General features: G+C 42.1%; 1 protein-coding gene across 1 annotated transcript; it reads right to left on the bottom strand.

The window, feature by feature from the left end:
- Nucleotides 1-1,931: 1,931 nt before the first annotated feature.
- TMEM123 (transmembrane protein 123) lies at nucleotides 1,932-19,958 on the bottom strand. Its single transcript, XM_074860195.1, has 7 exons — nucleotides 19,832-19,958; nucleotides 14,574-14,665; nucleotides 14,306-14,362; nucleotides 12,203-12,268; nucleotides 7,563-7,754; nucleotides 5,970-6,123; nucleotides 1,932-3,878 (listed from the first exon to the last, which is right to left on the bottom strand). Exons 2-7 carry the CDS (start codon nucleotides 14,629-14,631, stop codon nucleotides 3,854-3,856), a joined length of 552 nt encoding a protein of 183 aa, XP_074716296.1. The 5' UTR covers nucleotides 14,632-14,665; nucleotides 19,832-19,958; the 3' UTR covers nucleotides 1,932-3,853.
- Nucleotides 19,959-23,792: the final 3,834 nt, after the last annotated feature.

Below are 23,792 nucleotides of genomic sequence, written 5' to 3'. Positions count from 1 at the left end.
TATCACAGCTAAATTCTTAACCTCTTATCCAGGCAATTCTCAGTCTTTCCACTTTGCTTTTGGCGATATTGTCGTTTTGTTGCTTGTATCTTTTTCAATAAAGCATGTTAAGAATGCTATGTATGTCTTCAGGGCAAAACCAGAGTGGCATGAGTATGCAAGAGCTTTAACAGTCTCTGAACAAAAAAGAAAGGCATGAAAGTAGATTTACAAAGGGATAATATTCAAGTTACTGACTATTATCACAGTAACATGATCTTGCTTTAATAGATTTTTTTAAAATAAACAAAGACAGCACTGCAGAATTTCTGGACTGCTTTGAAGCCTTTGATGCAGGGTGCCATCAAAACAGGTAAGCTGGAAAGGCTATGATTTGGTACTAGAAAACAGGCTAAAGGAGAGCTGCATAAAAAGGAAAGACCTGTGGGAGGAAGGCAGAATGCTGCAGTCCCCAGATGTGCTCATAGGGTTTGAAGGGCAAAAGTAACACTCATGCTATCTGACCTAAGGGGGCTATGTCTATAGCCACTGGATGACTTCCCAAGCCTGTAGTATTAAGTGAAATAAATTTTAATATGAAGCACAGAAACATGAATTTTAAGGATTAAAAATGAGTATAGGGGTTGTGTGAAAGAGCTGCTGTAATCAACTGAATGCTGGTGGCGGGCTTAAAACATGATACTGTAAATGCAGTTCTGTGATGTGTCACTAGAGGGGTTCCTAATCAAGACAGAACTATGAACTGCATTGCTCAGCCATCAGTACTAGTAAGAAAACAAGCAGTCCTGCTGAGAGGACGAACTATAAACAGTTGAATCATCTTTACAATATTAATAAACTCAGTTAAGGAACAGCTGAAGGACTGACTGTAGCATAAGTATACCTAGAGTAGAGGAGGAGCTATTTATGCTAAAAATCCGTTGCATACAATTAATATAAATGGATCATAAACTTATGATTGAATTTAGGATAACTAATCACCAGAGAAGTAAGTGGGAAGAGACTTCCATGAGAAAAGGATTATATTTAGGAAGCATTTCTTTACCAAGAGGGTGGTTGAACACTGGAACAGGCTTCCTAGAGAGGTGGTCAATGCCCCAGGCCTGTCAGTGTTTAAGAGGCATTTGGACAGTGCCCTTAACAACTTGCTTTAACTTGGTCAGCCCTCAAGTGGTCAGGCAGTACGACTAGCTGATCATTGTAGGTCCCTTCCAACTATTCTATACTCTATTCCCATTGCCTGGGATAGTACTAGACTTAAGTCTATGAGACAAAAGTCCTTTTTCTGTCTTTTGCTCCTACTTCAGCTTTATACCTCATACTGGTCTAAAATTTGGTAGACTCCTGTGGCAAACCCTTTCAAATACTCCTTCCTTACAGAAACTGTGCCAATCTTTTTAGTTAACATAATCAGGATTTTTGAATGCTGAATTAGTTTTTCAGTTAATAGAGGCAACCCTCTACACATGTAGAGTACAGCTAAATTCAGGTCTGCTGCTCATTCCAATGCTGCAGGGCAACCTCCAGGACTGAGGCCTAAATGTGTACTTAGTGGTGGTATGATAGAAAAGTTGTCCTCTTCATCCCACTTTATACATGTGTAACTTAATACTGTTGGAAAGCAAATCTAAAGTTAAAGGTAAGATTTATCAATTGCACCTTACTTTGGATACTAGACAAACACCTGAAAGGAGGTCAAGCTTTTTATTTGTACTGACACCTCTGAAATCTTAAGCATGTAATTTTGCTTTATTGTAGTAAAGAGATAAAAAATACATTACAAATTATTGAGCTGGGCAGAAATGCACTAGGTCTGGTATCTAGCATGTAAAAGTATATATAGTGAACACTTTCTTATTTGGTAGTTATGACTGTGGAAAGGGTTGAGGGAATTATGAAACAATCTAATAAGAATCCCACTGAAATTGATATAGTAGCTCCAAAGATTTCATTTTATTCATCTGTACAACAGAGATGAGACAATCCCAGTAACTGAGTTGCACTTGTCTTAATTTCAACAAAGTAAGGAAGTACAGTTCTATGGAAGAATTGTTTCCAAACTCTTCAAGTTAAAACCAGAAGTTTTCCACCAATCAATGCAGTTAAAAAAAAATCTCACAAATCTTACTTCAAATCCCTCTTCCCCCTGTACCTCAATCTCAGTTAAAAAATGAAACAGCCCTGCAACTCCCATTTCAGGTGCATGGCTGGTGCTATTAAGACTACTCATTAGCCATGGTTTGCTGCAGTCAGCTGTGCCTTGGACACAACATGTGAAAAAGGTAAAAAAAGCATTCATACAGCCACTTTTAACATTGCATGTCAGAATAAACTATTGCTCAACAAAAGAATTAACCTGTGCCAGAACTGTAGTCTTACTTCCCCTGATGCATCGTACCCCAGCCCCCTGACAGACCGACATCCCGTTCCTGTTGTGACCTTCCTCAGCTGTCACCCCCTCTGTGCCCTAGTGATGGACTAGTGCCAGCAGTAACCAGGATGGGTCAAGCCCCCCCCCCATCAATCCTCTTCACCAGGGAGAGAGCTACAAGTGGAGCCTGAGCAGGACCGAACAATTATTCAGTGACATAAGCAGATGCAGGCCCGTGTTTCTTGATCCTTGCTCTAGTCTTCCTTACACCAGTGTAAATCAGGAGCCCAATTACTGAAGTCAGCAGGTTTACCTCAGTGGGATACGTAAGCAGCATCAGCCACCCTGCACAGGATCTCCAGTGTATTTGGGCCTTAATTGAAAGGCCTTCTGAAAGATGCCCTGTTGCCTTCAGTGAGCTTTGACCAGACCTCTGTACATGTGTGCAGCAGTACCAAGTTCTAAAAATAGTTGTAAAAATGCAGATTATATTCTTCTAAAATGCTATCTTACAGATAGATTCTCTGTGTAACTTGCAATGCTTATCAAATGCTGCTGAAACATTGCATACAGCTTCATAGTAATAAAACCAGAGTGAAGTGATTGCTACATTCAACTTAAAAGCCAATCTTTAGAAGCAATTTTCATATCATATTTATAAAGATACTTTTTCCCATTTTTATTTTATCTGTAATTGCACATGCTTCATTAGGACATGCTAGAAAAAAGCAGCTATGGATTGCATAGCCTGTTTTCTTATAAGGACCCATTCAGAGAAAAGGGTTGTGGATGGCTATCTCCAGTCTGTCCATGTTTCCTGCTGGCAGTCTCATTGTACGGCCTGTTAAGGAAAGTCTCTGCAGGTCACTGAAGTTTAAAGTACTCATTATCACCTTCTATACAGTTAGCAAACCATGTCCCTTTATAGCCTAATAAAAATTAACTGAATTGTTCAAAATCCCAAATTTCTAAACTAAAGTTCACATCAAACTTCAAAATAAATACAATTTAATACAAAATATTAGGAAAAAAACCATTTTACTTGCAAAAACCTATGCTTTGTCTCAAAGGTATCCTATTTAACCTACTATATCCATTATGGAACACACTGGATTTACGCAATATGTGAGAATTAATTGAACTCAGAATTGCAATGATGCAATCCACTGTGCTAGTAATTAGCTGTTTTAGAGACACATGTGTGTACCTTAAAATGACTCAATATGTGTGTTTCTTTAAATCTGGTTACAAATACTGGAAAAAGAAAATACTGTCTCTACAAAGTGTAGAGTTCCTCTTCTTATGAAAGCCAATGTAAAAAGTATCAGCATGTTCAAAGAGCTTCTCAACATTTTGCAGGATCACACCCAGGACAGGTTTAGAGACTGTGATCATCTTTATGAAAGGAACTCTTTCAGAAGTAAGTTACAACAGCTGTGATTGATAGGATGGATTTCCACCACTGTCTTCCCTGAAGTCTCTTTAAATGATGGCATCATGTTCATCACTGTAATAGAAACACAGTAATTAATGTTCCGCAGTACAAGCAACAGTCGACACAAGAAGCAGCCATCCTTCTAGGTTATTTTGTGAACAGAGGCCATGTTGCTGGGAAGGGCTAAGGGCACATTCATCTGGGAGTTATAGTCCTCTCCGAGCCAAACCTGAATTTAACAGAACAATTTCATTTTGTCAACAGTTGTCCAGCTTCATTAGCCTTTTTAATGTTTTGGCTTTCACATTTCACACAAGTACATATTTCTAGATTAGCTGTTGTTCAGGCATTTTTAGCCTATCTATCTTACCTATATCCAATAGCAACAACTAATCAAAGCCAGTTTACAAGCTCAGTAACAGGTTTCCTTTGTTTTAAAAATACTGCTGATCTGAATTCTACAATACCCATTCAAACACTACTGTGGGTAAACATGGGCAGCAGGCACTGGTTGAATTTCATGACCAGCAAGCAGGAGTCAAGATGGAGAGAAAACACAAGGCCTAAACACTAGCATCCCAACAAGTCTAATGACATCACCTCACTTAAAACAAGCTTCTTAACTGAGATGGATGATACTGAGTAGGAAGAAAAGCAACCTGGTTTTAAGAATCCTGTGCTGGGTTTGTGTGGCAGGGTTTTGGTAGCAGGGGAGGGGGCTACAGCAGTGGCACCTGTGAGAACCTTCTTGAAAGCTCCCCTGGCTCCAAGTCAGACCCGCCTCTGCACCAGGGCCGAGCCAGTTAGTGATGGTGGCTGCACCTCTGCGATAAGTATTTAAGAAAGGGAACCTGAAAGGGGGTTGAGGGGGACTTTGGGGAGGAATTATGAGGATGCCTCTTCGAACACTGAGGTCAGTGGAAGGAAGAAGTTGCCTGGAAGAAGTTGGTGGCAGAGAATCTGTTTAAATCAGTGTTTTTCAACTTGTCTACAGACTGAAGCCCACAGATGACTTCTAAATGGTCTTGAAAAGATAACAGAAAAACAAGCTTACTCTCAACAGGCTTCTGTTTGCTGTGCAGCATCTACACTCCACAGGGAAAATAGCAGCAGCCTGCAGCTCAAAGGCTGAAAATCACTGGTGTACATAAGTGACTTTAGGTGGGATCCAGCCCATACCTTTCAATATCCATAGCACAGAGTTCCTTATCTAAGACTCTTAGCTGCCCTCACAGTAAGTGAATACAAAAACGCATGGATAGGCTGATTCATCTGACAGATTTACCCCACTCCAGGGTAATACAAATGGTATGAAATGAGTAGATCAGATGCCAATGCCTATATTCAGTTAAATGAATTCTACCTCTCATTTCATGGACTTGTGGAAAGTACTTAAAGCAGGTTCAGGGCATACAATTTTATGGACAGGTTTCTGAAGTTAAGAACAAGATAACACAGAAAACTAAATATTAGAAATCAACCAGTAGGCCTGCCTATATTGCAAGCTGTGACAAAAGTTTGAGTTCACATATTGACAATAATCAAATACTGTGCTTTTAAAAATGTGAATAATGGCCATATTGCCTTTGAATGTTTTCTGTGACAATAAATAAATTAATCAATTCAACAACGGTGGCTTAAGAATGTGGAATATAAGATGTCTGGCTTTAAAACTGGCTGCTCAAACTAGACTTGGAGGTACATAAAAGGTGATACAAAACAGAGATGGTAACAGAGTTCCAACAAGACATCATATAGGTAATAGAAAATAGAGCTACTACAAAAAAATTAATGGCAAGGGGGAAGAAAATGTCAGAGTGAATAGACAAATAGAGTCTAGGAGAATGTGTCAGGGAGAACCAGAAGTCTTGCAAATTGCAGCAAACATTTCAAGGAAACGTAATCAAGGAAATGTTAGCTATTCATGGAAGAGCTAAAAAACCAAGATGATTTTATGTAATAGACCAGAGAATAAACCCACACAGAAGAGAGGCATAATGAGGAATAGCTGAAGTGGTGAAAGAATATCGCAGTTAAATCTCTTATTAATATAATGTACATTAAACAAATGTATGTATCAGAGTTTATTCTCCTTGTTTTGTTTGTCTTTGTTCCCCTCAAGAAAGTAGTAAATTGACAAGGGACAATCCCTTGGGAACTTACATGGTTCTGTACTGAATGCCTCTTCTAGCATGATAGGTTTTGCATCCGATGTAGAGAATGACAAGGACTCCAAGTGTCAGCACAATGCCACCTACAAAACTGCCCACATCAAATCTGGAGGTTTTGGCTACGACAGCCTCAGATGTTGATGCAGCTGAAAAGAAGAAAACAAAAGGCACTTTTTACTGAGCTTGCAAAATTCTGTTTTGAGGGACTCCTCAATAATGTGTCCTCCCCACTGACATATAAAGACCCAATTAGAAAAATTAACATAGATCAGCTGGCAAGATACCAGCTAAGCACACTCAAAACATAGAGCTCTGTTTTTAAGTGCCAGATTCTGGTGATGCAGGAGCAGCTGATCCAACTGCTTGCTGTCTCACTGACTACTCCTTCTCCTCTCCACCTCCCTTGCCCCTGCCTTTTTTCACCCTGCTCTCCCCTCCTTCCACACATGCAGCTCCTGCCCTTCTCAGGCCAGTTCTAGTGTTTTTCATATTGTCCATGAGCCAATTTAATTCACTAAGCTGGCCTGAAATGAACCTAAGCAGAAAAGGAAGTTGCTTTTAGTCAGATGAGCATATTGAGTAAAGCCTGCAGAGGGGTCCAGCAACCACCAAGTCAGCGTAGTTACGTGGTTGGAGTAAAATGCTTTTGGTGGCAATGAGCTGTTGGATTGCTTTACCTTGTTTCACGGAATTGTACCTTCACTCTTCAGGCGAGATCAGCTCTGCAGCCCAACACAAATATTGACATACATAACATGACCTCAGATAAGCTGTAGCAGTTTCCACGTGAAAACTGGTTTTATCTACTACAAACTCCCACCAAAAGACCCAGTCTGTGCCCATCACTATTTGTACTTGCCACAGGGAGTGTTAACGTGGCCAACTAGAAGTTTTGCTGATGACAGCTTCATCTACCCGATAACGCTTCACTGATACGTGAGCGGCACCGATCTGTAAGGATGAAGTGGTGTGAACAAGCAGCTAACTGCAAGGAAATACTGAATTCTACACTTACTGTTTTTGTATTAAAGGCTGCTGTCAAATACAGCTTGACAACTTCTACATAAAGTATGACTCATTCATAGCCACACTCTCTCCTCCATTAGGGATAAAATTCATTACATTGCTACAGATGTCACTAACAGAACTCAGTGTTTCTACCAAGCCAGCAGACATATTTTGAGCCACAGGTCAGCTGTGAAAAAGGAAGTATTAGAGATGAATTCAAGTAAGCTGTAGAAGGGAGCGCTGAACAAATACGGAAGTTGTATTCAAAAGCCAGGCTTTCTCCTAACATTGCTCATCTCCTCGCTGGGTGCCTCCTGGTTCAGACCACTCGCATTTTATTTTTTTTTCCCCTAAATATGTCAGGTCTCTCAGGTTAAATGAAGCCTTATTTAGGAAAGCGTAGTGCTCAGAGCAACACTATTGTAGCCAACTTAATAATAAAACCCCACCTTACTCTTGTTTTTCAGCATTCAAATACCTTCTTTGTTATACTACTGTACAATTGTAGAATGGTTATTTTTACAACACAGGTCAACATGTATACAAGCCTTCATGAATTTTTGAAATGTGAACTCACCTGTTACAGAAGTGAAAGAAATCTTGGAAGTGGTCATCACTGTAATATTGAGTTGTGATGATGTCACTGATGGAGCTGTGGTGGATCTTGTTGTCTGGCTGGTTTTGGTGGGCTGAGTCATCAAGGTGACAGACATAGTAGCATTGGTGGGCTGACTGGTGGTGGTCAGATGAGTAGTACTGGTGGACGTACCTGGGAAATTTTTATTTGTGATATCATGCAGAAAAATACATAAAAATAATAAATGCTGTCTTAATCAGTGAGTATACAGTTTATCATGCCCAAATAGAATGACAGAGTAACAATGAAAGTGCCACTGCATGGATACCCAAGCTTGCATACAGACTCTTCCCCTATGCATTTCCTTTGGAAAGACCTAATTCCTGATTTCTGAGGCTCAAGGTCAGGAATGGTTTAAAGGAAAGGCTGTAAAGAAAATCTGGATAATATCTGGTAACTTTTAGAAGGGTCAATGTTTTTTGGCTAACACTATCCAATTCCATAGCACAGAATCACACCTAACTTACAGTATTTTAAAATGTGATAAAATTCTGGATCAAGAGTAACTTTCCATTTGAAGTGCTCAACTTTTCAGATAAATAACTTTTCTGATAAGAATGGATTTTGCATGAAAACACGCCCCCCCCCCAATTTTAGTAATAATTTAATCTTTAATTTGCTTTTGAATGAAACACTGGCTTTACTAAGGCTGCATGTATATTAAACTTAGCAGAGAGAATTCTGTATGTATGTTAAACTTAAGGTACAAAAGGTTCTCCACACATGGTAAAAGTTTGACTACAGTCAATCTGCTAGCTTGTATCATTTATTTAGTGGTGAACTGTCTTGCCAAGGTTAAAACAAAGACTGGAATGCTGTTTTGCAAGTTTAATTGACACCTAACATCTTTAACTTTTACTCTGCTTTTACCTAACGCTTCTCCTTCCCTCTTCAGAAAGCACTAACGAACTGTTCAGAATAAAAATATCATGAAGCAAAATTCAAGAATAGATTGACATTTATAGCAAAATTCTTAGAACCTTAGTGAAAGGCAGACAGCTAGAATGATCTTAAGAATAATTACTTATTTTTCTAAGAAGGAACTAAAAAGAGACATGAGCCTGTTATGCATCTAACATTTCTCTAAGCAGACAATATGAGGCAAATAGCTTTTATGTATGAAGGAATTTTAAGGAGAAAAAGCTCCCTTTGCAGCTGTTTATTTCTGTATTATTTCTATAACCTTACACAAGCTGGGTTCATTTCAAAGACCACAAAAGCTTTTCATCATGAACATTCAAATGTGTAATTATACCCATGTTTTCTTGAAATTGTCTAAAACTAAAACAACTGAAGAACAGGTAGTTTCATCTCAATTCCACAGTAAACTTGATACTGAATTTCTGCTTTTTTTATACAGGATCTAAAATGCTTCTATAGAATAATCTTCCTGTAAATGTGGTTTAAAATGTGATTAGCTACACAGAGAACGGCATCTTTAAGCAGACTTAAGTATTGCTGCTTCCAGTACAGATGTGAACATCAAAAACTTAAGAAAACCAAACAATACGACAATGTAAGCATTCAGAAAGGAACTGGCCTACACAACACTTTTCTGAGACATTTAACATTAAAACTACTGAAACAGCCCAGTACAGTCCTCATAGTAAATGTTATTTATTTTCCTCCTCTTTGATGTTCTAATTGTATTGTGCCATAACCCTAGGAAACACTTTGAAATGAGCATTCATTGAGATGGAACAGTTGGAGTACTATATTCATGTGCTTACCTTGTTACAATTAGGAAAGTCAGTTCCTCTATGAAGCATGTGTGAAATACATCAGATAAAATTCAGGGCACATTTTAATACTGACAGGTAAACTCCCCAAAGGCACAATGATCTATAAATATCAAATGGTTGCTCATTGTAGGAACTAAGCAAGGAAATGTCTATATGGAAACCATCTACAGTTACATGATATGAAACCACACCTGGTAACTGCATTCCTAATACAAAAGATACCAAAAGGCAAATCTGAATGCACGTGTCAACCAGTCGGTTTTCTCTTTTTTTTTTTTTTTGAGCCACGATTTCTAAGTGTCAAACTGGCTTGTGTTTCTGAGCAATATAATGGCTAATCATTCCATGTGTAACATTATTAAATGATGTTACTCAAAGATGGTACTTATTCCATAGGCATTAAAAAATCTGAGCCAGCACAAAAAATATCCAAGGAGATATCATGAGGAATGTCAGCAAATTTGCACATTATTTTTTCCCCCTCTCTTTCCTGCTAGTAATCCTTTTTTCTTACTTTATCAAGATTACAGCACTTGGTAATGTGACATTAAGAGTAAAACCTGGTTAATCTCCTACAGACTTATCTTTCATGATGAATTTAGTGTCAGTCATTTCAAAACATCAGTGGGAGGCTATCTGAGAATTTGGGAAACTGTCATGAATTGGGCACCAATCTCGTCTTCTGTGTCTTTGAAAAATCCTACCCATACTATTTTGCCAATGGAGTTAAGATTAAAGAACATTCGCTAGCAACATCTGTCCTATTATCTTTTATTTCCCTAATTACTTTTCCCCCAAGAGACCAGCTGGGCTTCATTGAACATTACACTAAACAAACCTAGACTGCCTTGAGTTAATTTTTATTATTTAAAAAGGATGTATGCCAGTAATATACTTAAGGTTTATGATGCTTTATTTTCAAAAGAGGCAAGTATTTGACTTTGTATGCTACCTGTGTTTAAACATTGAATAGCTATGCTATATCCATCAATCAAACTATATATATAGTGTAAAGACAAGAATTCTTAGCAGCATGCACTACTCCCTTAGTGTTCTAACTCAACAAGAATAAACACAGTAACTCAAACTGCACAAGCACTGTGCTAACATACAAAATAATTATTATTGAAGGTGCTTCCTAAAATACTCTCCTTTGCATGAAAAATGATTGAATGAAACAGACTTTTGCTTCTGTCATGAAAAGCTTCAAAAAAAAAAAAAAAAGGCAGAGACTTTAAGCAAAATTAAGTACATATACCCAGCAGTCTTTGTTCTGAAGTGGTCAAGACAGATAATCAAAATGGATGAACACTGTCTTAAAATCTATGAAGTTTCTAACAAAAAAATAAAAGGAAGAAAAAGAGAAGGATGTGAATCATAAAGCATATGAAGCAAGGCACAGCTGTCTTTTTAAGTTTGTACTATGCCTAACAGCAAAGGGCTCAGGTGTCTTTTTACTATTACTATCCAGACAGTAAAGCTGAGGCCTCTGCAATAAACCCATAGTCAGGGTTGAAGCAGAGGGCGGAAGGGTTGGAGCACAGGGCGGATTAAACACCTGTGGTTAACAATGGCTTTACACAGGGGAAGGCCCTAAGGCGACAAGGGGATTACAAAAATCTCTCCATCTTCCAAATTAGACATGCTTAAACTGGTACACTGCCCACAATGGAATGAGACGCTGCACCACTTCCTTGCTGTCAAAAGGAAGGTCTTTGCAGAGATTTTTTTTTTTCCCCCAGTGAGTATTTTATTCTTAAATGACTAACAAGCAACTTCAGAGTGCGGTGGCTCAGAGGTTATCTGAAGACTACAGAGATATAGAGTTGTACTGGAAATGGAATGACATAACTGGGACCTTATGATCAGCATAAAACTCCACAAATACACAAAGTATCTTAGGGTAAGCACAGTATTTCTGCCCTGCTTTCACATGGTTTAGCACAAAGGGGACCCACAGAAGATAATTTTTTTAATTTCCTTTTTAATAATCTCACATTAACACAGCCAGCAGTTGGAACACTGCAAATACAAGTGGATGAACTGTTTGTCTCCCAGGTTAAATACCCGCTTTCAAACTCTACTAATTGATCTAATACAGCTATTTCTTCTTTCTACAAAGATGTGTTTTGTAAACACATTCCTTATGTTGGAGCATCATGACTGCAACACTGCTGCCTTGGGAAATCATTCTTACCTACAGTTCTTCTGCCAAGCTGTGAAGGAAAGATGGTAGTGCTAGAACAATGCAAAAGTACCCATGACAGATTGTCCCAGATTTGCCACTTCGTCCGACTTGAACTCCACTGTTTCGTGCTATGAGCTCTATAAGGACTATTTTCCATGGTATAAGGTACCATTTCCTTTTAGGTAAGACTCATGGGAGTCTTACTCATGAAACTCAAGACCCCAGGACTTTGTTATACCCAAAGCTGTATACCCAAAGTGAAATAACATTAAACAGATATGCACTGTTTGCACAACCACCCACTCATCTTTACTCCATGAAAAATGGAAGATGTTTGCTTAGAGACAAAGAATGAGCATTAAAAAGATCAACTTCTTTCAGTTCTTCCTTGCAGTTTTATTTTAGTTCCTGTTTTTTAATGGCACCGCAGATGTCATTGCTTCTACCGATGAAGCATGCTACCTAAACTTGAGAAACAGTATAGCTTCATGTCAGAGTTGGTTTACACATTACCTCTCAGCCCTAAAATGATAATGCCTCTCTCAAATACCCACTTTTGATTGATATTTCTTTAGAATTTGGTATGATCCGGGGTAGCCCTGGAGCTAGCTTCTAGGTTCATAGTAATGAACAGAAGAACAGATACATACCTACTGCAGATGTTGCTGTAGATTGTGTGGATGATGTAACAGTGAGATTGGATGAACTGTTATTGTCTTCAAGGAAAAAACAAAACAGAAAAGAAGTATTATTAATTTTCATTTTAACATACTATAATTAAAGCACCCACAACACAATACTCTCCTCACGGTATCTGTGTTTCCAGGCTACAAGTGGGAATAGTGCAGCGAATATTCCATCCCAAAGCAGATGGTTTTATCCTTCTGTAAAATGCTTTGAGATCTCAGTGACACAGCAGTGTCCAAATAGTCTGCATGTGAATTCTCTACATCTCCTCTTTTTGCTCTCTTCAACTTGTGTCATGCTGACTTTCTTGACCTACTTAACCACTGTGGGATTTTTTTTTCTAGTTTTTATTCCTCTAATTCAGTTCCATTTCCTGTCCCTGAATCTTTTTTGCTGCATCTCTGTTACAAACTGGGCTCATGCTAGGAACATACTGTAGTGGTGTCAAGTAGGGACAGACAGATACCCTGTGAAACATCTTTCTGTGAGCTTACGCTCTCTCTGGTCCTAAGAATGTACCTGTTTCCAAAGACTTAAAATATAAATCATGTTTCAGTCTTAATGGTTTCATCCTTCCCTCCTTTCTTTCAATTCTACTTTTCCAGTTCTCTTTTTGTTCCTCGTCCTACTCATGTAACTTCTAGGTTCTCAGGCACCCTCCCACTCTCACTTCTGTCCTCATTGCTGCATCCCTCTTCCATGTTTCTTACAGGTTAATGGTCTCTTCCTTCTGGCAAAGATCTACTGGGCTGTTCGGTAGCTCCTATTCCTGGAAGCGTCTCTGCCTATACTTCCCTCCCTTCATTCTGCACTGTTGTCTACACCCATTCTGTGACTATTCTTTTCTCTGAAGTAAATGATCTTTTACAGCATCCTCCCACGTTGCTAGTGCTATGCACCTTCCAGCAGCTCTGTCGCTTTTCAGCACGGCTGGAAAACAAAGCGCATAACCTCAGAGATGACAAGAACAGCAACACAGCTACCAGAATCAAGAAGCAGGTCTGTTTCCTTTGAATGGATCTGCTATTCTTACCACTGGGAAAGTCCAGTGTCAGCCAGCTAGCCCCACCATGGCCTACTGTACACACAACCCTTATACTGACATACCTAGGATATTAAGTTGCAGATTTGATTGCCTTTAAGAAACAGTCTATGACTGTACTATTACAAACACATTCCTTCTTGGATATGTTGACTTTTATACCAGTGTAAGCCATGGATATGCCTGGGGCTAAACCTTTCCCACACTGGCCCAATACTGTAACCAGAACACAGCTTTGGGTTTCCCCCAAGTTCTGAGTGCTTACTTCTGCAACCCTGGGAACATGCCTGGATGTAGAATGCATGCTCATACAGGTGAAAAGCAGACACGTACACTGCCTGGAATTTGGGTGTGAGTCAGTGATACAATCAACACAAGATAGAGTGAGTCAATGAGCAGAGTATTGGCTATACATCCCACCTGGCTAACAGCAAATGAGATGAGCAAAAGTAGTACAGGGTAAAAATGACTCAAGGAATATGCCTTTTGCATGGCACGTGCTTAAAGGTGTACAGCTTAACGCAGTCAAAATGAGATTACACTATGAAATAAACGTGTACTTTATCAATGAGCTCAAGCACAACAGACCTAAAATCCATTCTGGCATTAAAAAAATCAAATGAAAGAGTGCCTTGCCTTTTCTCAAGAGCACTGAATTCTAGCCTAGCAGACTTCTTGAGCTGGTGGTTCTCCTTTTAACTGTAAATTAATGTTGGCAGGTACTTCTAGTGCCATACATAAATTTTTCCCATTTTATTTCTCCCCTCTCTGTTGCTCTGGGATACATAAGGATATGAGGATTGAGTTGTGTTCTACTGTTCCTCTTTTATATACCTTTAGTTGTCCCGGAACAGATACGACAATCGGGAGTACCTCCTTCCTGCCCTACAGCTGTTCACAATTCAAGAAAATAAAGGGCAAACTATTACAGGACAGTTTAAGACATACAATAATACATATTGCTTTTCTCAATGCTACCGAGGAACAGCAACAGAAATGCGAAGAGTATCACATTGCAACTTACGGTATGGAGTCATAGTAAAGGCTGTAGTATTGCTGGAGTTGTTGATCTCTTCATTTCCTACATAAAAACCAAGAATAATATAGTTTTAAGTGCTTTACTACTAAGAAACAAAAAAAAAAAAGTTAGTACAGCATCTGTCATTTGCTCTGGGCATATAAATGACTAAACTACCATGGACAGGAGTTAGGTATAATTATGATATAAAAGCATGGTACCACAACAGCCTGCTCTTAGCACATTAAAAATGACAACATGTGCACTACCCAACCATCAAATGAACTGGAACTCCTTCCCATCCTCAGTTTTATCTTCCCCATCATCATCATCCCAAGTTCTCTTCTTCCTTGAGATGAAAGGAGACTGAAAGAAGTAAGAGATAGAAAATCAGACACCTTCCTTCAGTAATAACATACGACCTGTATCACCTACAGCAGAAGGAAAACAACTTCTTGCATAAATCTTCTCTTACAAAGTCTGCAAGGCCTTTGCAGGCAGATGGGCACTTGGAAAGCATGGTAAGACAATAAGCTCCACTACAAAGTTGCATTGCTTAGTTTGGGACTAACAGCATGTTAATGCATCCACTGTGCGTTTGGCAGGTGGGAAGTGGAATAGAGAAGGACCACACCTCAGGTGAAATATCATCATACCCTAAAGACTAATTGAGGCCTGATTACTCTGTCCTGAGGCCTGGTCTACAAACAAATGGTTAAATTTAAAGATAAACCACACAGAATGAAAGTCTGGCATTCGCATGTAAGAGGATCAGTTGTGGATTCTGCCTTTGCCAAGCAGAGCTTAGTTTTGATCACTTATAACAATATTGTGCTAAAGGCAAGCAAATAACCTGAACAAAGTATCACAGAGATAGGGCATTTTCTTAGTAGTTACAAAACTTTAGTGAATATCTCAGAATGGTAAGGTTTGCAAATATAAATGGCAAACCACTCATTTTATCTTACCCTTTACAATATCAAGATTGAGGGCAGCACTGAAAGACATGTTAGCCTGTTTAATTAGGGAACTTAGGGAGAACAAATAAAAACAGTACAATGGGACACAGCTAAACTACGCTTTCCCAGGAAGGACTCAATCCTGCATAAAGTGGTCTACATCAGAGCTAGTCCTCCCGCATTTAACAATGATCTGATTGAGGAAGTTAAGCCAACAGAAAACTGACATTAACTCCCTCCCCAACAGCGCACAATGTTTTTTGCTGCCTCAACCAGCAGAATGGACTCCCTGTAGGATTAGATGAGAGAGGGGCAGGAACCAGAGATGGAAGGGAAGACAGAACTGTATTAGTCCTAGTTCAGATCAGGTTGGACTGCACACCTTGAAATACATCAAGGACCTTAACCAGTTTAAAAGATACAACTTTTTTTTTTTTCCTCCTCAAAAAAAAAGCCCAAACATTGATAAGTTTAATTTGGATCAGAAGCAGTTGCTCCAGAATAGAAATACATCTTGATATGGGGTACTGTATAAGCATAGGCCACATCGGAACACGTGGCAGTGAATGGGACAGGTGAGAAAATCTTAAAAATGACACTTCCCAAACTGTCCTCTATCCTCAGACTGTGGTTTTGTATTTGAAGCCGTTTGTATCACTGCAGGGACAGCAGAAGACTCCAACCAGGGAGGCAGGAATGACTCCCGGGTTAAGGCAAAGGGAAAAGCAGCACACACTTTTACACAGTGATGGCTCTAACAACAACAGGAGACTCTAATTCAAGACCACAGATTGCAAAGTGCAACAGACCCAAACGAAACAGTGAGGGTTTCCAGCCTTCTCCAGGGAGCAGAAGTGCAAGGGTTAGAAGTCTGCACTGGCCCAGGTGTACATGTGCAGGTGTGAGTACAGGAAGGAAGTGGGGAAAAAGCTGGCAGCCAGCTGCAGCGTGGCAGGTCCTGCACACCAGCAGAGGTAAAGCTCTTTGGGCCACAGGATTAGTTGCAATACTGGGCCTACAAATCTTGAGTAGAGAAACTCTGTGCTGATGCCTGTTCCCACCATGATCCAGAGGAGAGACAGGGGGAAAAAAGAAAAAAACAAACCAGAAGGATCTCCATGTTCATTTTTCATGATGAAACAGAACCGAACCAAGGAAATACCCAACTGAAAACAATGCACCAAAGCACCACATACTGGAAACGGACAGGGAAAGGGGATCAACAACATTTTTGTCAGACAACTTTGTTTTCCTCTGTTTAAGGTCAGACGCAGATGCAGCTAAAAACGTAACTGCTCGTGGCTGTGCAGGGTGCATCTGAAGGCAAGCGTGCTTCCTGTGAAACGCTACGGCACAGTCTGGTACGCCGAGCACTTCCAGGGCCTCTTGTGGTTTTGTTGCTCTAGTTCATACGAAGTCATGAATTGGAGACAATCTGGATAAGCAAACTTTCAAAAGTGCAAAATGAGGCCAGTTCTTTCAGCTTTATAGCTGGCATTCAGCTTCCAGAAGTGGCATTCAGATGCAGGAGGTGATGATCTGTGCTTGTGCTAAACACATAGGTAGATGCAGGGTAAGTGATAGGGATGGCTCCAATACTTGTTGAAAATGAACAGGACAAGATTTTTAATGGATGTGATTTTGCCAGATCCTGCAAAAATCAACACCGTGGATAACACCCATGAACCTTTAACGTTAAGAATCCGTACTCTCCAGCTCAGGCATGTACCAAATTACTATTCTCTGTAGATGTCAATTTGCCCACTCCCGCATTCATATTTAAGATAAACACATTTCTAAGGACTCGCAGACTTTATGTCTAGTCTAACTAAACCTCATGCTGCAGAAAGATGTAGGTATATAAACTGACATTTGTACTAAGCACAATTTTACACATTCATTTTGGGGACACTTCAACAGTCATGTAAGTTCTGTCTGGGCATCTTTGCTTTTCAAGTTTGATGCATAGCAGGTAAGTAGGAGAGTTTTATGTCCAAGCCATTCCACTTTTGTTGGTTTAGAAAGCAAAAAGTACAGTGGCACTGACAATGCACAGTAACCTCTAAGCAATCCAAATGAGTAACAGTTGAGGTGCTAGAATGGTTAAAGCAGCAACATGAATATAACCATCCCGTAGATAGTCTCCACCATCAGGATACTCATTCTTCTCAGTTGAAATGGATGAAACTCAAATTCTGGAGATTAAAACAAAAACAACCCCCTGACCCCAAATCTATTGTAACATCTGCAAGGAAATTTTGACAAACTGTAAGTGCAAATCCCTGCTATCTGGAAACTTTGTATTTCTTTCCCCTTTGACTCAACAAGGTCTTTTGGTACCTATTTTTGAAGTGGCATTCTTGACCTACCAAGAAGGTAGGTCATCCCGAGACAGAGGTCAGGCAGGATTATCTCAGCAACCTTTTGGACAGGTCCTCATGCCTTAACATTGTGAAATTACCTCAGTCTTGCAAAGGAAAGCGTTACACCATTGCATAGACGCTTAAGGAAACAACACAGACCTAAGTAACTGGTTCTCAACCCTGGTCAATTTGAGACCGAAAAACTACACCTTTTGTTGTCGCCCAAGAATCTATGAGAAGGAGGGACACTGAAATCAAAATGTCATGCCTGTTTTCAGGTCTGGAGGCTGCTGCTCACTTTCTGTACTGCGAGTAGTTTTGTATACAGGTAAGCTCTTGGAAGATGCTGCTAGCTATCTTTTCTGAACAGAGCAGGAAGGAGGTGGGGACGCCTTCCTGCCACAGCGTGTGGATTCTCCTTACTCAGATATCAGGAAGCCAGCTGGATTTTACATAAGAGTGAGAAGGATTTTTCCTAACCCATAAGATTTTGGTGATGTTTCTTCCACTGACTTGACTGACACACAGAAATAAACTTTCCAGCAGAGTAAAAGAACAGCATTATATTGAAATAATCAATCTGCCCAAAAATCTTAACTGTAGTGAGGACAAATCTACTGCCACTTTCACTTTTTGCAAATCATAGCATCTGACAGGTTTCACGTGTTCTCTGGTAATGTCCATTAGTGAATCACAAACTTTTGCTGAAACCAACACAAATGTCAGGAGTAGCTTCTGGAAGTTTCTGAGTAAGTGAGCAGAAAAAAAAGACACTTCAATAGATACATTAGACTGCGCTTTAAAAGGGCAGAACTTCTCTCAGCATATTGTAAATGGGAGTCTAGACAACAGATTCACATATAGAGGAAGGACATTTGACTGGCAAAAGTGAGATGAGATCATCCCTGCCCCAGGAGACAGCACTGACTGTACACTGAGTTAAACCAGCATATGCACTCAGGAAGCAGAATGATAAAAGACAGATCTAGCCAATCTTACATCAAATAAAATGATCTATCAGTGTAAAATGGAAGCCCTAAGATCTTAGCAAAGCAATAATGAGGTTATTGGTAACCTCTTCAAAAAAAAGCTTGCTTTTTTTGGAAGGGGATTTATAAAGCTGTTCATGTTCCTCATTTTACTTTTTTCGTATAAATTTATATTATAGCTTCACCAGATTAAACAACAGCATATTAACACTGCTGGATTGACTGATATTCCTCAACATTATTTGCCAGGTTAATTTTGGTACCTATCTTTTGGCTTCTTTGGAAAATTGTGGGGCACTGCGTGGGGCATTTCAGTCTTCTAAAAAGGCAACTCTGGCAGCTCAGACTTTTGTACCTCTCATTTTATTTGAGTGTATGTCGACAAATAACTCCTGAATCTGGTCTTCTACCACCTGAGTTAAAAAGCACGAGAAAGAAAACAGGATGCTGTGTATTTATTAGAATCGGCCATTAAAAAGCTGCATTGCTGCAGGCGCCTGACAAAACACAGCAAAACACCATCTCTGTCCTAACAGCAAAGCCACGATGACCCCAAAGCTATGAAAAGCCACTCGCCAGAGTTACAGCACGCCGCAGAGACCGGCAGCGGGAAGGGTAAGGAAGGCGTCCCCTTCCAGCCCAGCCCTGCCCGGGGCACCGCGGTCTCCCCGGCTCCTCCGTGACCCGCTCGTCCGGGCACCTACCCCGGGCAGGTCCCCGCTCCGCGCCCGGGAGCGCCTCGGGCCCTGGGGCACATCCCCCGCCGCGCCTCACGCCGCCTCCCCGGCGCTTGTGCAGCCCTCGGGTGTGTGCGAACCTTCATACGCACGCCCCAAAACCCAAAACGCTCCCGGTTTGTCTTTTTTTAAACATTATTGTTTCTACTTCAAAACCACCCTGGGTATTAAGCCTCTCGCCCCGTTTCTGCTGCCAGTCCGCTCTCGAGAAACCGGCCCTGTGCACGGCGCAACTTCGGCTCTTGTTCGAGACGGTGCAAAGCGGCGGGTCCCGGCGGGCCACCCTCCTCTCCGCACCCGCACCCCCGAGCGGAGGGGCACTCGGCGGGGCGGCAGCCCGCACCCCCAGCCCCGCTCCCGGCCACCAGCGACACGGCGCGGCCCGGGTCCGCCCAGCGGGGGCGTCGCAGCGGCCACCATGCGGACCGGCTGCCGCCTCCGCGCCGCCGCCCGATGCGCCCGTTCCCCCGCGGCCAGTACTCACGGGAGCCGGGGGCGAGCAGCAGTAGCGCTGCCGCCTGCAACGCGCAGGAAGCGCCGGTGAGGAGCCGCATGGCCGCCGCGGAACCGCCGGCCCCGGCGCACGCGAGGCCCAGCGCTGCCGGGCGGGGCGGGGCCGCCGCGCGCGAGGGGGCGGAGGGCCGGGCCGGGGGTGCGGCGTGCGCGGCGCGGCTCTGCCTCAGCCCCAGCCCGCTCCCGCGCGGGGGGGTCCCGCTCTCCCGCCGCCCGCCCCGGTCTCCCGGCCCGCTCTCTCTCCCGCCGGCCTTGCAGCGGGCCGGGCGGCAGAGCCCGGCGGCGGCGTCCGCGCCGCACAGCGTGCGGCCGCGGGTGCACCCAGCGAGCAGCGCCGGCGGGTCCGCGAGCACCCGCGGCAAGGGGCCGGGCGCTGGGAGCGCCGCCTGCGAACGGCGCCCGCCATGGCTGATGTGAGCCCGTCCCTTCTCTCAGTACATGTTGATACCTCCCACCGCAGCCTCGGCAGTGAGGATTCCTCCTCCTGGCTGATAACGCCGCTCCGAGCAGCGCCGGGCGGTCAGCATTCTCCGTTTGCAGCTCACCGTGCGCGTCTCCGCGAGGTGATGCCGGAGGCGGCCGCTGCCGTTCTGCTCGCAGGCTGCTGAAATGGGGCTGCTTTGGGCTGTTAAGTCACCGCGGAGGTGACGGTCACCGGAGCTAATGCCGCGGAGGTATTCCGAAATTTCCCTATGTACTTAGAAAATTGTGAAACAAACTATAAAGGTGACAGGGAAAAGTGAAAGGTAACCAGGTTCAACTCTTTCAACTTTTTCTTGTGTACTCCTAACATACACTTGATGTTAGAAATTTATTTTTCAAAGGGATTTTATGATTATCTTAAGAGTGAATACAACTTGAAAATTATTTATCAAAGGAAACTACATGCTGCTACAAATTGCTTTCTCATAAGTTAGAGAAAAACACCTTTAAGGTGGATAATTGTAGGATCATCACAGGTAGAATATTGAACACATCTGAGTACCTTTATGTTTGCTGCAGCGCAATGATGTTTCCATGTCAAGCGATACATTTGAGGGACCTGGGGGTGTTGATTGACAGCCGGCTGAACATGAGCCAGCAGTGTGCCCAGGTGGCCAAGAAGGCCAATGGCATCCTGGCCTGTATCAGAAATAGTGTGGCCAGCAGGGACAGGGAAGTGATCTTACCCCTGTACTCGGCACTGGTGAGGCTGCACCTCGATTACTGTGTTCAGTTTTGGGCCCCTCACTGCAAAAAGGACATTGAAATACTCGAGCATGTCCAGAGAAGGGCAACGAAGCTGGTGCAGGGTCTGGAGCACATGTCGTACGAGGAGCGGCTGAGGGAACTGGGGTTGTTTAGTCTGGAGAAGAGGAGGCTGAGGGCAGACCTCATTGTCCTCTACAACTACCTGAAAGGAGGTTGCAGAGAGCTGGGGATGAGCCTCTTTAACCAAGTAATAAGCGACAGGACAAGAGGGAATGGCCTCAAGTTGCTCCAGGGAAGGTTTAGACTGGATATTAGGAAGCATTTCTTTACAGAACGGGTTGTTAGGCGTTGGAATGGGCTGCCCAGGGAGGTGGTGGAGTCCCCATCCCTGGAGGTGTTTAAGAGTCGGGTCGACATAGCGCTGAGGGATATGATGTAGTTGGGAACTGTCAGTGCTAGGGTAATGGTTGGACTAGATGATCTTCAAGGTCCTTTCCAACCTAGATGATTCTGTGATTCTGTGATTTGGGCCAGAGAGGGAAAGTGAGTGGCCTGAGAGCACACTAGCAGGCTGAGAAACTGTACTCAGGTACTGTGTGAAACCTAGTTCCCTTCCCTAATTAACCTTTTACATGCATTTGCTCTGTAAGTCTCAGCAAGTGAGTGGTAAACTAAAATGCTGAGTAAAGACTTTATTTTGTTTTTATTCTAGCCTAATTTATTCTAGGCCCCATAGTGTGCATTCAGTGAAAACAGGTGCGTGCGTTATACTTCCAGCATTTTCTTGCGCCTTTGTTCTGCATTGCTTCCTGGGTGGTTCCCATGACTAAGGTACCTGAAGACCAATGTGCGTCTTTTTCCTGTGAATTTTCTGAGATGATCCTCCAAAGCTTTTCTTTATGATGGCAGTAGGAGTAATATCTACAGCTAGCCTAATACCAGCAAAGCTTAGAAATACTAATAATCCATATGTTGCTAAGTATAAGGGCCTCTGGTTACAGAGGCAAAGCTTTTAGTGAGAAATATTTTTTTTAAATTAAACTAACATATATTTAGAGGATAATGATATTAATCATGTAAGTCCTTCAACTCTTGCAAAACTCCAGTGAAGATCAGGCTTAGAACAGACTGGAAGCAATTTATTTTGAAACAGCCTAATTGACATTGCTCAACTTGTGTATCTGCAGCAAAAGAGTTAAGATACATGGAACAAGAAGTCATAGGTTTGTGGGAGATAGCTACCTAACTTCTGTAGAAGTGATGAGGTAGCAGGAACTGAGATGTGTTGCAAAATAGTACAGGCTCTTTAGTGTGTAAAGGCAGAGGTGTTGGAAGGTCTTGTGTTGATTGCTTTGGCATGATCTTGTTTCATTTGGTGTTTCTTGTTCTGTGGGAGGAAATTTCTGGCAATCTGGAGGTGGCTAGGAGTTGTTTGAATGCTGAGAAGGAAACATTCTGGGAAAATTTAGTGGAAGTTATCATCCCCTTTTGGTACATAGTGTATTTAATGATATCCCATATAGATTCCCACATAAAGATAGGATTGGTGAGGTTTTTTTTTTCTTTTTTTCCTAGTTTTGCACACAACGTTCAGTGTCAGAGAGCATCAAGAATGGGGCTACCCCACAGTGCAGATGAGCTGGGTGCTGAGGGTGACTACCTGAGCTCACCAACTGGGGTGCAGTCCCACAGGACCTGGGCAGGGCAGGGCAGTGATAGTGGCAGGGTCCACCAGCAGCTGTGGAGAAGTCAAGGTGATGAGCCTGATGCAGAGTCCAGCTGGGAGGGAACAGCAGGAGATGGCTCAGAAACAAGGCTATGGCATAGGGCCAATGTCAATCCAGGGGACCAGGATTAAGGCTACCACCTTTGTCAGTCTGGAGTCCCTCCAGGAAAACCAGTCACTAAATCAGGGAAGCTGGGGACAGGGCTGGAGACAGGCACAGCTATGATGCAGCTCAGGCAGGGACTGAAGGCTCAAGCTAGAGTTGAAACAGAGCTGCTGGATGAATGAGCAGAGGGCGTGTGGATGGAGGTCCCAGGTGAGGTTGCTCAGGGCTTATTATTACCAGTTAAGGCTTACTAGCGCACTCATGGCCCTGACATTCAGGCAGTTCAGAGGTCTAGTCTGACCTCTTAGAGGAATGTACTTGATTGGTGAAAGTTGTTTTTATGTTGTTGAGGTAGATGTATAATTACTAGGACATTCACATGAGTATTACAAATGAAAGTCCCACATCAGAATCATCAAAATCCATGGATCTTAAACATAAGCATCTCAGATCCATTTTGTCCATGAGCTGTTAAAATGGCTTTGTGGAGATGGTGCAGGTGAAACCAAACAACAGCTCTAGAGCAGGGTTAACTCACAAAGATAATCAATAAAAACCAGAAACACCCAGCTGGAACAAGGAAGACTTTATTCACGTCTGAAATCTGATCCTCAGGAAAGACCTACAAGGGCAAACCTGGGAACGAGAAGTACAAATTCCACTCAGTGTTGAAAACTGTGGACTTGGTATTTGCTCAGTAAAAGTTTTATGACCACTATAGTTTTCCGTTCATCTCAGCAACTATTAACCCATTGTTGTTCCACAGAAGTTCACTTCTATAGGCTGTCATCTCTCCTAGTAGAGATACTTGATCAGCTGTCTTTCTCTCTTAAGGTGTTTGAGGAATATTAATTAGGTTACACCCAGAACAGTCATTCCCAGCCTCTACACTTGGCTTGCTGTCTGCTT

Source organism: Strix uralensis, chromosome 2, assembly GCF_047716275.1.
Source record: "Strix uralensis isolate ZFMK-TIS-50842 chromosome 2, bStrUra1, whole genome shotgun sequence".
NCBI lineage: Eukaryota > Metazoa > Chordata > Aves > Strigiformes > Strigidae > Strix > Strix uralensis.
This window is presented reverse-complemented; position numbering and strand designations above follow the sequence as displayed.